Source organism: Aythya marila (genome assembly GCF_965140915.1).
Source record: "Aythya marila genome assembly, contig: HAP1_HAP1_SCAFFOLD_190, whole genome shotgun sequence".
NCBI classification, from domain to species: Eukaryota; Metazoa; Chordata; class Aves; order Anseriformes; family Anatidae; genus Aythya; species Aythya marila.
The window spans coordinates 124173-138671 of record NW_028137453.1 but is presented as its reverse complement, the minus strand read 5'-3'; the positions used below and the strand labels follow the sequence as shown (position 1 = coordinate 138671).

The window sequence follows — 14499 nt, the reverse complement described above, 5'->3', positions numbered from 1 at the left end:
GTGTAGCCGATTGACCGTCATGGGTCCCGTCGGATTCAGGGTGCTGAACTATCACGGTCACGGATTCACCAACAACGCAGTACGGCCTCGCTCTAGTCGCATTCAAGGAGAACTCTCACAGCTAGGAAGAATGCAATTAAGTGCAATTTCTTACGGCGACAGGTACACAGGTTCTTTGGATTGTCAGTGATAAATTCACTGTCTGCAAAAGCAAGCTAGCATGCATGAAATGCACAGGTACACAGCCTAGGTATTAAGACATTAAAAAGCATCAAAACTCTAGAGATTTCTAAGATTCCACAGAGACGCCTGGTATAAGCAAGCGTTCAGATCTTACCCCACGGCGTCCCAATGGAGTGGGGGTGGGGGAGTGAGAGGCTCAGCCTGTCGAGTGATGTCAGAAGGAATCCTTCCTGATAGTATCTTCCCTAACATCCCCTTTCTCTTAAAGCAATTGGTATTATTTTCTATCTTTAAGGTGGAGCTTGAGTGACTCTAGTCATGCATACCTTGGTTGTGCTTGGTAGAAATGATCTCACTTGCGTTTAAAGGTACAGACTGTGAGAAATTCCGAGGGCGTGCTCAGTGAGGGGTGGTTGCACCTTGGAGGCGGGTAGCTTTTGGGATGGAGGTGTGCTTATGATGCCTAGTCGCTTAAGGCGATTACTCCACAAGTAGTAACTTAGTGTTGATTTAACTACAGCATATCTAAAACATAAGAAGGATGTTAGTATGGAAGAAGCCGATGAAACCAGTCCTTAAATCTTACTACTTACTGTGCGTGAGCAGACTGGCGTGAGTTTTAGCTATACTGGCAAATATCAAACCACACCTGTGTCGTCCCAAAGCTGGGAAAAAAACAAAAACAAAACCAAGGAAATGTTGAAGCAAATAGGGAGGCGTGTAGCTTGTGCAGTCTTTTAGCTGAGAAAATAAAGAAGGAGAGAGACAGGTAGCCTTGAGCTAGCAGAAGCAAGGAAGAGAAGGGCTAAAAGGGAAAAAACAGGAAGGAGAACACCAGCTCCAGACTGACCTATAGTAACCTTTTTCTCATTAAGGGTCATTAGCACATTAAAAATCACACCTGTCAAAATGCTAATCTATGCTAATGTGGGATTCGGTGTGTGTCCCCCCTCTCCTGTTCCCCCTCCCCCCCGGTATTCCTCTGTAATGCACAAGCTCAGTGGAGATAAGTTAGGTGAGCTGTAATAACCAATCCAAAGGAGCCAAAGAGAGAGTTTTCACAAGTTTCCTGTGTATAAATGACGGTGATTCGAGTCAGAGGTGTGCTTGCTTTGCGAAAGATGGCCAAGTGCCTGACTCTGCAGAGTTCTATAAGTAATTATATAATTAAAAGACCTTCGTGTGCATTCCGACTCTGGGTGCTTATTGGCGCGGTGCACTCTGCACGAACCTGCAGACAACATCTGTACTCGGTGTCATGCCTACAGACAACCCTTTACTGTTGGGACCTGCATATTTTTCTGTGCATTCAACACAACCCCTTTGGCACAACTAGTTAACCACGTAGCTGCCAGTCCACCACTCAGTTGCACTTGTGAAGAGGAAAAGCTATTTCCGTCTACTGTAGGAGCACATCCTCTAAATGCAAGCTTCACTCAGCTGGTCATTTACTGCAGGACAAGATTTGAAAAGTGTTGTTGAGTTCTGGGTTTCCTGCTTACAGGAAAAATTAAGTGCTAGATCGCCCTCTACTCCGCTTTGTCTGCTGCATTTTATGGAGATTAAACTGATTTCGTTTGCTCCTCCGTTTATGGACAATGAGCTGAAGGAACAGGTACAGCACATTAGCCTGGAATGCCTTCCCTCCCAACCAAAGTAAACTGGAGCTGTAACTAACACAAGCAAAAGCAAGGCTTCTGTGTTTTCAGCTGAATAAAGTTCCAACAAAATCATCCTCTGGGATTTGAAGCTTACTTCACATGACATGCCAACGACTCTTTTCCCTCTATTGTAAAGCGGATCCCTGCTGTTAGTTGCTCTAGAAGCAAAGGAATCGTCGGTTTGGTTACCAAATAGCCGCTTCTGCAAACGAGAAGTGCTGTGCTCTCTCCTCCCTTTGAATGACTCCACACTTCTCATCAGCTACTGGATTGCTGACCTAGAATCAGAGAACATCCCAAGGTGGAAAGGACTCCCAATAATCACCAAGTCCAACTCGTGGCTCCACACAGGACCACCCCAAAGTGAGACCCGATGTCTGAGAGCATTGTTCAACACTTGTTGACCTCCGTCAGGCTCGGTGCCATGAGCAGTGCCCTGGGCAGCTGTCTCAGTAGCCAGCCACCCCCTCAGCGCAGCACCTGAGGCGCACGGGGCTCGGCGGGGCGGCCCGGGAGGGGAGGACGGCGGGGCGAAGTGGCAGCTCCCTCAGAGCCGTCTCCCCGCCGCCTCGGCCGCATGTCGTGGCTTTTTCGTGTCGGGGCTTTTTCATGTCGTGCCCTCGGTCTCTCGCCGTGGGTGAGATGCTGCTCCCCAGCGCGGACCCCTTGCGCGCGGGGCCTGCCCGCGGCGGCGGCGGGAGGGAAACCCCAACCCCAAAGCCCTCCCGGCAGGGAGAGCTCGGGGTGAGGGCCGATCCGGCACCGACAGTAAACACACGCCGGAGGAAACGCTCTGGTTTTAGCCATGAGCAGCGCGGCCAGGTTCACAAGGCGTCACGCTGGAGCTCCGAGTTCGGCGGCGTTCCGAGGCCGTTGTGGCGGTTGTGGAGACGGCCCCGGCTGAGGTGGCTGCTGCTGTCGCTGCTGTCCCCTCTGTCCCTGCTGTTGCCGCTGTTGCCGCTGTTCCCGGACCTTGGAGACCCCCGGCGGCTCCCTGTGCCAGGCCCTGTGGCCCCGGGGAGCTGCCCGCCGCCTCGTCGGCCAGCCCGGCAGCAATCCTGCCAGCACAGAATAGCCCACTGCGTTTCAGGGTAAAGTGACGATTAATTTCTATTTCCTGGCCTGGGTGCTGCTTTCTTCTTTAAGGAAGCTTCAAGGTTAAAGGTTCAACTCAGTTATGTCAGGGTTCAACTCCGTTTCGTGAAGGGGCTCTTGTACGAAAGCTTAAGCTGGGATTGACTCTCTGCTAAGCGGAGGCCAAACGTGGACCTACTGAGAAGCAGGTCCTAAGTGATAACATTTTCTAAAGAGACTGCTAAACACATCTGAAGAGTGCTGCTGCAGAACTCTGAATGGGGGGATAGCAACTGTCTTAAGTGATCTGGAATCTTGAATTTACTTTTCAATGGACAAGAGGTGTGTCTCTCAAGGCAAACAAAGAGAGGAGTAACACCCTCTCTTGTCACTCATGTCAACATAAATTTATGCTCAGAGCGTAGGTGTAGGAACAGCATCGGTATGTATATGGAACATCGGGAGAGGAAGCTCTATCGGTATTTACAGTTTTTCTACTACCTTGCCAGAGAGACGTCATCTCCAAATGAGAAATGGATGTATTTTGAAACAGTGGTGGTGGATCGGATTTCTTCTTTCTAGTGTTAATATTTGCTCTTGAATCGTACTTAATAGCTGGTAACACCTCAATCAGTTGTCAAAAATAAACTTAAAAATGTGTAAGGCTTATCTCATTGGTCAGTATAAAGATCAAGGTCTTCCCTTCCCTTCCCTTCCCTTCCCTTCCCTTCCCTTCCCTTCCCTTCCCTTCCCTTCCCTTCCCTTCCCTTCCCTTCCCTTCCCTTCCCTTCCCTTCCCTTCCCTTCCCTTCCCTTCCCTTCCCTTCCCTTCCCTTCCCTTCCCTTCCCTTCCCTTCCCTTCCCTTCCCATTTTCCCCAGTATTGTTTTTCTGTTCTCCTTCTCACTGCAGTCTTGATTTTGTTTCTTGTCCCTTAAGTATGTTTCCAATGTGTTGCTGAAACATTTTCCCTTTCAATCCTAAAAAAGGAGCTGTCACTGGTGAAGATCGGAGCTTATCCCTGAGCCCAGGAGCTGTCACCTTAGTCTTCCAATCGGACAAGGACGACTTCATTTCTCATGTAAATGCATTTGTCAGGTTTGCGTATTGTTTTTTCAGGAATGGAAAGTGTGTATAGAATGGATTTAAAATCAATTTTAAATGTAAAACGTCAAGGCAAAAAAGTTCTAATTACAACCTCTGCACACAATTTGCCAGCTGTGGGACTAGGAGTTTTCTTATTTACTGTGTTTTGTTTAACGTGTCTGAAGTTTAATGGACAGCAATCAAGGCGTGCTAGAAATCTGAAAGCACTTTATGCTTTGTTCTCTCCGTCATTTTGGTATAACAAACTAGCTTATGTTTTAAACCCTCCATGAGGTTAGTGGTTTCCCTAAAGGTAACAAGTCCCTGTGTGCTACAGTAAGACAGTAACAAAACATGAAGTATAGAAGTTCATCCTGTCATTATTCAGCTTCTGCCTATGGACACACAACTACGCTTATTTAAAGCGGTATCACCTTGAAACCTAATCAGCATTTTAAAAAGGACTTTGTAGCAGTTATTGGCTTTTGTCCTGGAGGGCTGAGGTTTGTTTTGTTTTGTTTTACATTCAGCATTTCCGTTTCTAGCTTACATTCCCCTGTTGTTTTGCATGAGGAAAGCGTGCAACTTTAGAAAGGAGAACGGAAAGAGCTGCTTTTTAGTCTAACTTTTCAGTTTGTCGTAGGAGTTTTAAATGTGGTAGGAGTAAAACACCAGAAGTACTGCTGCCAAAGTTATATTCAAACTCGTCTTTCTTGGAGAAGCAGAAGAAGCCCAGGGAGAAATAAATTTGCAAACATGCTCTTCATGCTCTCCTTTCCGAAGATTTCTCTGAGATATAGCCCATCCTCTGTGGGTTTTGAGGTATATGGTTCCCAGGAGTGAAAAGGAGGGCCAAACATCTCTCCTCTTGGATCTCAGCATGCCAGGGCTTTGGTGTACTGCCACTTACAGCTCCGCTTTTTCACCTGGAAAAAGCGACCGCATGATGTAGACTGAGGAGCCCTCACAGATTAACTTGCTATCACCAAGTGACGCCCATGAAAGGTGTATTTAAAAGCTAGGCTCATTATAGAATCACAACAAACCCCTCATGACTGGTGCAGTAGACAGTGAGGTAGAGGGCGAGCCCTGGAAAGACAGAAGAAAAGTAGCAGTGAGTTCTGGGTACCTTTGTGCAGACGAAACAGAAAAACGCAGGCAGTGAAGTAATAGTGTTCCGTTACTAATGCCAGCAATAGATAATTGCAACAATTATCTATTAGATCATAGGTACTAATTAACAGATAATTGCGCAACTCCGGAAATCAATAAATAACTGATTCCCCTCAGAGAATGTCTTCTACATTTTTATATTAAAAAGACTCCAGAGTTGTAATGGATTAAAATCCTACGGAAGGGAAAGAAATGGCATCAGCCACTAGTTCTGCAGAAGCAAAAAGTAATACTGATAGAGTTTAGATGGAAATTTTCACTTTGTGTGTTTAGTTTGGGGATTCTTTTTAAATCATTCATACCAGCGATTTAGTTCTTAAGGCTGTTTCTTTGAGATTAAGTGACAGGACTTCTGTTACTCTTTTCTTCTTGGAGTGCTTCTTGATAGTCTTACGTCAACCAGAACTTCTGTCTCTGTCGCAGATGTGAACAATGACCGTAGCTAAGAAGCCCAAATCTTCAAAGCCTAAAAAGCCCTCTTCAAGGCGGTCTGGCAAATCCAAGAAACCAAGTCCTAAAATACTGATGTCACGCACCGCCAACTGGGGCCGGATAGTGCCTGCAGAAGATTCAAGCCAAGTCTCTGTGGCCCAAGGACGTGGAGGTGCTATTTACTGTAGATCATCTGAAAAATCTAAGGCTTTTGCCCCAAGAGATCTAAGTAAGTGTGCGTTCTATCCTGCCTCCATTGTCTTCAAAGCAAAAGTAGAAAATGCAGTTCTTACTTGTTGCACTGATAGAGAAGGGGACTACTGTGAAGAAAGACTTCAAAAGCGAATCCCCTAAGGCAACTGAAGTGACTGATGTTACAGAAATTAATTTTGATATATTTACAGTCAACAGAGAAATACGGGGAGCTTTTTGTAATGCACAGATTCCTCCATGTCTTTTCTGTTTTGCAGAGAAAAGTGTTTGATTGTTGCTATTCACAGCTTCCATTTTTCACAGGTTTTTTGAAGGATAACATTGCTCAGGAAAAAATCTGGTATCTGTAGGGGTACCGTCATTCCTAGTTCCTAGTTTTTACGTTTTTACCGTATAATTTCAAGTCTAAGTTTGTGGTTTAAGTTATAATAAGGAAAAAAACAGTAGTTGAGTTAATCAGGTTAAAGATTATAGATGGAGAGGAACTTGGCATTAGGTGCTACAAACAGAATGGCAGTTAGCCTTGCCTTAGAAAAATTAAAATGGTTGACTAAAGTTGTTTTTGGTTTTGTTTTTTTTTTCCCCAAAACATTGTGTTGACCAGCCAATTTGAATTTGGTGGTATTAAAGCTGTCTGCAATAAGTTTTTCTGGTTTGGATTGTAGCTAGCTCCTCTAGGTGCTCCTGCAGAATAGTATTTTTTTAAATACCTTTCTTCGAAACAAACAAACAAGATCTCTTTTTAAATTTAACTTTCTTGCAGTCGTTAATGATGGAATTGCTCCGCCACAGAGCATTCTTTTTCCACCTGAGAAGATTTGTATGGATTGGCGAGAAACACAAAGTGTTGGAGTTGGCCTGTACAATCTTGGCAACACATGTTTTCTTAATGCTACTCTACAGTGTTTGACCTACACACCCCCACTTGCCAATTACATGCTTTCTCTTGAGCACAGCCAGTCATGTGAGTACTTTCTAACAGTATTTTGAATCTGTTGGATAGCTCTGAAGGTGAAAGAACAGCAGTGATTCTGTGAGATAAGCTTATTTGCCTGATTTTACCTGTAGCAGCTGGCTTTGAGCACTGTATTAGCAGTGGGCTCCGAATAGCATATGGAGTGCAATTAATGCACCATGTTTTATTTATTTAGTTAGTTATTTGTTTGTTTGTTTGTTTGTTTGTTTATTAAAGGATTATTTATTGCTTCATGGGAATAATGAAGTGCATTGGACAGTAATGCATTTGGTAGTAATTTTAGAGAGTAATACATTTTGCAGCCTGTGGAGTTCACATTCCTGTCAGCCTTTACAACTGCGACTTTGCAGTAGTCTTTTAGATTTCTCATCACAACATGCATTTGAATACAGGCTTAGTGGATATTTTTCTTCTGTCAAGTTGTGTGAAATGAAATGTTACAAGACTGTTGGGACATTGGCATCTTGGGAGAATAGAATGTAGCAAGGAGAGTGGATATTGTATCTATAGTTTAAATTGTACTTAGATGTTTGTAGTTCTGGATATTTCGCTGGACTGGGATGCTTTGTTCTTTCACTCTTCAGGTCGTGAACAAGATTTTTGCATGATGTGCACGATGGAGACTCACATTAACCAGGCCCTGCGTTGCACTGTTGATGCCATCGAGCCTACGCATGTTATCAGTAATCTCAGTCGTAAGTGGCTTCAGATGTGTTTCTTTTCGATAGCTTGTAATCTTCAAATAATTATTTGATGTGTCTAAGTGGTTTTAACACTCCAATGAAGAGAGATTTTAGAAATACAAGAATGATTTCATTTTTAAATGAGGTCAATACTATCATCTTCTTATTTAGGAATAGGACAACATTTCCGTTTTGGCAGTCAAGAAGACGCACACGAGTTCTTGCGCTATACTGTTGATGCTATGCAGGAAGCGTGCTTGAACGGAAGCACCGAGTAAGCATAAACAAGTTCACTTTCATACATTCTCTAGCACCTTCTAGTCCTTTATTTACTCTCAGAAATGATCTCTAGCACCTTTTAGTGCCTTATTTACTATCAGCAACGCAAGTCTACATCATCCTTGGTTTTCATCAAACTCTTTGAAGAGTTAATTCTGTGCCTTAAATCTTCTGAGGTCTGATTATAATTTATTTCCAGATTGGACAGATCTTCTCAAGCTACCACCATCATTCATCAAATATTTGGAGGATTTCTAAGATCGAGAGGTACTTGAAAAAATATTCCTGTCCTTAGAACTGATCTGTGTCTTTTGTCGGTAGTAAAGCAGTCTGTAGTTTGTCTAAAGTAGTATCTGTCAACAACTTGAATTTGGACAGTTAGTCTCCTTCACATAATGTTAAGCATTTATATTTTGTTTCCAGTGAAGTGCTTGAATTGCAAAGCAGTTTCGGATACGTATGAGGCATTTCTTGATATCACTTTGGATATAAAGGTAAGATGTTTTCTAAATATAATTCATGATGTTTAAGTACATGCATAACTTTCTAAATTAAACTTGTTTAACTTAAAAAACCAAACCACATATAATGTTAAAACGTAAGAGCTTGGTGGTGCTAAGGAAGTGGATTGGACTTTGTCCTTCCGTGGAACCCATGTAAATAGTCTCCACATTTGCATTGGGTTTAAGGGGAAAGAATTCTCTTTCTGCAAAAATTATAATGCTGTCCTACTTCTTTGTTGTTCTACCTCAATATACATCTAATTGTTAGACTGATGAATTTGTCCCCAGTATTGATGACAAAGCACACTGTAGATGCTGTCTAGGCTACTGGAAAAGTATTTGTTCCAAAGTCAAATGCCTTCCAGGTGAGGTCAATGCTGAGCATGCTCTTTCTGCCTCCTTCTTCACAGTGCTCCTAGTAGATCGCTTGAGTATGTTAGTAAGATTCTCTTATAAACTACTAGTATGTCTCTGGAATTGTGAATTACGGTGACTTTGCGCTCTTCTTTCTCGCTGCTCTAGGCGGTTTCGTCTGTTAGCAGAGCTCTGGAACTCTTTGTGAAACCTGAAGAGCTGGATGGAGAGAATTGCTATAAATGTAGCGAGTAAGATTTTGACGAATTAGGTCTTAATCCTAGATGTCAGTTTTCTATGTTGCATGACTCTGTTGGACTACCTCTAAACTTTGGATCTACTTACAAGTTTTGTGGAAGTTTATAAAAGACTTGGATTTTTGTTTCCTTGGAGGGGGGAAGTCTTGTTCATAGGCATTCCCTATGGGTTTGCAATTCTCTGGCTTGTATTTTGCCATCAGAATTCAAAAAGAGCTACTTTTGTTCTTTCTATTTATTAGCTCTCGACAGTACTTTTCTTGATGTAAACTGCCCAGTTTCCGTTGTTCTCTGGGCTAGTGGCTAATTTTCACTGCTTACACCGTAGGTCCTACCTTGGAGCGGGCAATGTGTCAAACTGAACTATTTTGTTTCAAAGGATGGCAGATGGTTTCAGTGTCTTTCCAGACAAGCTCAGTACATGAAGACTTCCTACTGTTAAATGTCTCCCTCCTGTAGAATGACCATGTGCTTCTGTTGTATTTTTGATGTTGATAGTCGACCTATGTTGGAGATTATTTGCAATTTCTAGCCCTGGGGACCAAGGCTCTCTCGTTCCGCTTTCAGTATTTGTATTTCCCTTGAAAGCTGAAAGAATGTATCCAGGATTGGAGTTCAAATAGCCACTTTTGTAGACCAAGAAATGGTACCTTGCCATCCAACCTGGTCATACCCTTTTGTGAGAGATTCCTGTTCCCGCTATGCTCTGAGTTGTTGGGAAAATTGACCTTCTTCTGTGTATTAACAAACCTGACACGCAGTGCATGGGTTTATGAAAAGAAAAAAGACCAACCTATTATGCAAGTAAATATCATTCAAATAGCATAGGCATGCGTGAGACATTAAAAGGAGTTTGTTTTGGGGGCAAAAAAAGAAGATGCCTTCAAACACTTATCTCTGCTTGTTTTTAAGGTGTAAAAAGATGGTTCCTGCATCCAAGAGGTTTACCATACACCGTTCTTCCAAGGTTCTCACAATATCACTGAAAAGATTTGCAGATTTCACAGGTGGAAAGATCAACAAGGTATATTTACCACTGTAATGCAACTATATCATTGTGTAATGGGACATCCCCCAAAGCTGAAAGTTGTTAATATTTTCAGACAATAATTGTAGACTAACGACTATGGCTTATTCTTTCTCTTAATATCAATAAAGTTCCCGCTTGACAAGAAGCATATGCTTTCCTCTGAGAAGGCTGATTCATCAGGAAACAGTTCTCTGCAACTTCTAGTCTTAACCGTTGTTTATGGGAAGACTTATTTGTAGTGAATCAAGAAATATATTCGAGAAATATATTCTAGAAATCAATTCTAGTCTGTGTTTTTTGGAAGTGTTTTTCTCTGGCTAGTCCACGAAGTACTCTGGGATAATTTTTCTATCTTCTTGATGTCTCTTTAGGAGGTGAAATATCCGGAGTATTTGGACCTGAGAGCCTACATGTCGCAGTCAATGGGAGAACCACTGCTCTATGCCTTATACGCGGTGCTGGTACATCACGGTGTCAGCTGTCACTCAGGACACTATATATGCTATGTAAAGGTAGAAGTCAACAGCATTTCTAACAGGGTAAAGGTTGTGCTGGCAAACCAATTAAAGCATGACTAGCAGCTACTGTTTCTAGGGAAAAAGATTTCATTATATTTTTATTTGACACATGTGTATTTTGTTCCTATCCGTGATTTCAACTGGAAAACGTGCAATTCACCTAAAGAAATCATTGTCTTTATTTGCAGGCTGGTAATGGACTTTGGTATCAGATGAATGATGCTAAAGTAGTGCGTACTGACATTAAAAGAGTTCTTGGTCAGCAAGCTTACATACTTTTTTATATCAGGTAATAACAAATCTTAAAATGTGTTCAGAAGAGATTTACTTTCCTGTTATTGATATTTTTCTGTTTTGCAAGTGTTTTTCTTGCTGTCCCGGGAGAAGATTATTATTTGTCTAATTCAGTTCTGTCTAACCTGAAATTCTCTGTGTCGTTTATTATCTTTTGTTGCTTGGCCTTAAACTGCAGCACTCGTGTAAATTGCTATCTATGTGTTATCTGTAGCTGGCTACTTTAGAGAAGGAGAGAAATGAAGGTCATCTGTGGTGTAAGAATGAATTATTGCTCTGCAAGTGATAGTCTTAGTAGGAAGACTGTTCTCTACTTTTCAGTCTGTAGTCTTGGCGAAGCCTTCTGTAGAGAAGGCTTCCATATCGTATGAGCTGTTCCTCTAAAATGATAGGATGGGATTTAATCCAAGAGTAGGCTGAAAGAAAAACTAAACTACGATCACTGCTCTTTTCTGAAGGCGCTATGATTTGACACTTGGAGAACGTGCGTTTTACTTGCCAGCACCATCTTATCCCTGTTCATTCCCTCCTGGTCAGCAGGGGGCTAATAGTAAGCAGGCTGGATTTCTGGGACCACGACTTCTTCCTCATATGATTAAGGTAATTCAGGGAAGCGGGAGGGCAGATAACGGCACCAAACTGCTAGTGGGTTTGGGGTTTGGTGTGGGGTTTTTTGTTTGGTTTTAAGCATCTTTTTAGGTGTTAAGACCATTTGTAGAAACACTCAGTAGGAGAGTTTTGTGTTTCAAAATGTTACATGCAGTGTTTGCGTTAATCCATCTTGCAATTTCTTCTTTTTAAATACAGAATTCAAGCCGTTTAAATGGAAATGGATCCATAAAAGAGGACACAAAGACCACTGGTGTCACCCTAAAAAGGCCATCTTCAGCACCACCAATGGCCTGTGTTCAAAACCAGGCAATTACCAGGCCTTCAATGACTGATACGTCAAGAAAACAGAAGATCACCATCAGTATTCACAATAAATTGCCTGCTCGTCAGACTGTGTCACAGCCTGACTGTCTTAGCAGTGCTGTGGAGGATGAAGATCTCTACCAGGCTGTTCCTTCATCCACAATTACAAATTCGGTAATGCAAATGAAGCAAATGCAAACAAACAAAAAAGTTTCTGATGAAATTTTTGTGGAGCCAACAGTGAATGAAAATCCTAAACTCAGCTCTGATAACACAGTCCCTTATGGTGCAGAATCTTCAGGAAAATCTGAGGAGGAGTCAAAGGGCTTATTTCAAAGGAATTTGAAATGCAATGCAATGTCCTCTAATGGAATTTTGGTTGGAAAGGTAGTCCGTACATTGCAGCATTCCAATTCTTCCTGTCAGAATGCTGACAAAGGAAGATCCCAGCATGAGCTGCCAAAAACAGATTCACTAAATGGTGCTATTAGGTTAGTTAATGAATCTAAAGAAAACGGACTGAAACTTGATGATTCCACTTGCCGAGTTGAACCTGTTAAACCTTCTGAGATGTTCTTTTCTAAAACAAATGGATCGCTTGAAACATAGATTTGCTCCATCGAGAATTTCTCACCTACGATGTATTCGGGAGTGTTTATTGTGTTCCTAATTCAGGTGAAATACTGAGAAAACACAGCACACATGTGATCGTAAGGCTTTGTGGTATTATCCCCTTAGAATTTGCAGACCTGAGCTTACATTAGAACTTGTCAACTTAAGCTCAGCTGAGATAAAAATTCCTAAGTTTCATAAAGTAGATTTTGGGGGGTGAGTTGGGGTTACCTTTGAAGTGTAGATAATGCATACAACTCACAGCGGTCTTGCTTACCATTTAATGGAGACATTCTGACAAGACTAGTCCTCAGTACTACTACAAATAGTATTTTTTTGTCTGCTGACTTGTGCGTTTTAATTGCAGATGCCTGGAGCTATGCCTTCAGTCAATCGAGAAGTCATCACGGAGTCCTTCAGAGCCAGCCAGCTGAACAGCTTGTCAGAGGAAATGAGGTAAAATGAGCACAGTCTGATTAAGACAAGACTTTATGGAAGTTCGTTACAGTTTTATCTGTCTACTAATAGTATTTAATGGAAGGATTTAAATTAGTACAATTCCATACTGTGTGTCCAGTGTCACGAACAGAACTAATGATCAGCACTGAGCATATCACTCTGATGCAGGTTGGTGCCTCAAGGAGAACTTGTGTTCCTTTATAGAATGTTTTTCCATTTTTCTCCACTGTCTGGAGAAACACTGGCTGTTCCCCGCTCGCCCCTATGCCTTTTTTCTCAGAGCAGCAGGTGGAAGGAGACAGATGCGTTTGCTTTTTTAGTGCAATGGCTTCAGAAGCAAGAGGGGAAAAAGCACTTTCTCTGGGAGCTGAAGAAGGTGTCCTAATCACAGGAGAGGTTTCTAAATGGCATATCTTTGCGAGCGTTCCTGTAGTCCGGAGGTTTTTGTTTGTTTGCTCGACGTTGGAAGGTTTTACTCTTAATATTCACGTCCTTCAGCAGAAGTGAGAAATGGGTTTTTATTTTATGCAGTGTTGCGGAACCTCCGAAATCTCCTGGGAATGATGAATACCTCGCCCAGTACCAATGTGATGACCGTGGAGACAAGGAGAAAGCAAGAAGATCAAAAGAACGTGACCTCATTTCAAAAGAAAATGTTTTGTCCGGCAAAGAGTCTTGTGAGCCTGGTGAGAAATTGCGGCAAACTTCCTCTCTCGAGTCTGACACTGAATGTAGCTCTAACAATCTTTCTTCCTTAGCTATTGCAGATAGACGCCAAGATACAAAGGACAAGACTAAAACCACTGAGAAAGAGCATTACCGAAGCAAGAGGGAACATGCTCCTAGTGAAGAGAAGGAGAGTCAAAAAGCAGGTCCTTCCAGCAAGAGGAGGTGTTCTCTGAGCGTGGAATTTGTTGAGCAAAAGAGTCACAAGCAGGAGTACTGGGAGGGAAGCAGGTACAGATCTTTCCCTCGTGAAAGAAACAGCCCTGAGAATGGCAGAAGAGCAGTCAAATATTCAAAGTACAGATCTGGCAGCGGAGGAAGATCAGAACAAGGTAGCAATAGGTACTACCGATCCAAAGGGGAAAGAAGTTGGAGCAGAGAAAGATACTATCGAGACGAAGCACGGAGATGGGAAAGATGTGGCTATTACAAGGATTACTATTCACCTCATGCGACAGGAGACAGTAGAGAGAGAAAGTTCTCTCACGGCGATTCAGCCTTTGACAGATCGACTGCAACTTACTACAGCAGGTCACATAAGCATTATCATTACAAAAGCGGATGGCCTCACGGTTCCCTCTTGAGAGAGGAAGATGTACGTCGCTTTGGCACACCCCGAGCAGACTTGCATCGTTGCTCGGTACCTCAGCAACATTCCAGAAGACATTCTCGTGAAAGACATGCGCTTCCACCTGTGTCAGCTCATTTGGAGAACTGTCGCCAGAAAACTGAAACAGAAGGAAACAGAAAAAGAAAATATACCCGTGCAGAAGGTAGTGAAAGTGAAATAGAAAGGAAAGACAGAAAGATAGAAAAGGAGCTTGTAGGTGGTGAAAAAAATGCAAAAATATCACAAGTTCTGGAAGAAAAAGAAGTCTAAGGATAAAGATGGAGAGAAGGATTCCAAGTAAGCAAGGATTCCAGCATACTCCGCATTTTTTATCCTAATTCTTTTCTGGGTGCTTCTCATGTCTTCCTTTTTTTTTTTTTTTTTTTTTTTTTTTTTTTTTTTTCCTGGTGGTTTCTAAGTTATTTAGATAGCACCAGCTGGCTGGGGATCATGTTGTTAGGTT

General features: G+C 42.4%; 1 protein-coding gene across 1 annotated transcript; it reads left to right on the top strand.

Annotated features, from left to right (window-relative positions):
• Positions 1-6642: 6642 nt before the first annotated feature.
• Positions 6643-10441, top strand: LOC309890805 (putative ubiquitin carboxyl-terminal hydrolase 17-like protein 23; the record flags this gene model as incomplete). The annotated part of the gene is made up of 3 exons (XM_082785208.1): positions 6643-6774; positions 7686-7733; positions 10340-10441. Coding segments are annotated over 3 exons (282 nt in total), but the record flags the coding sequence as incomplete, so codon positions are not given.
• Positions 10442-14499: the final 4058 nt, after the last annotated feature.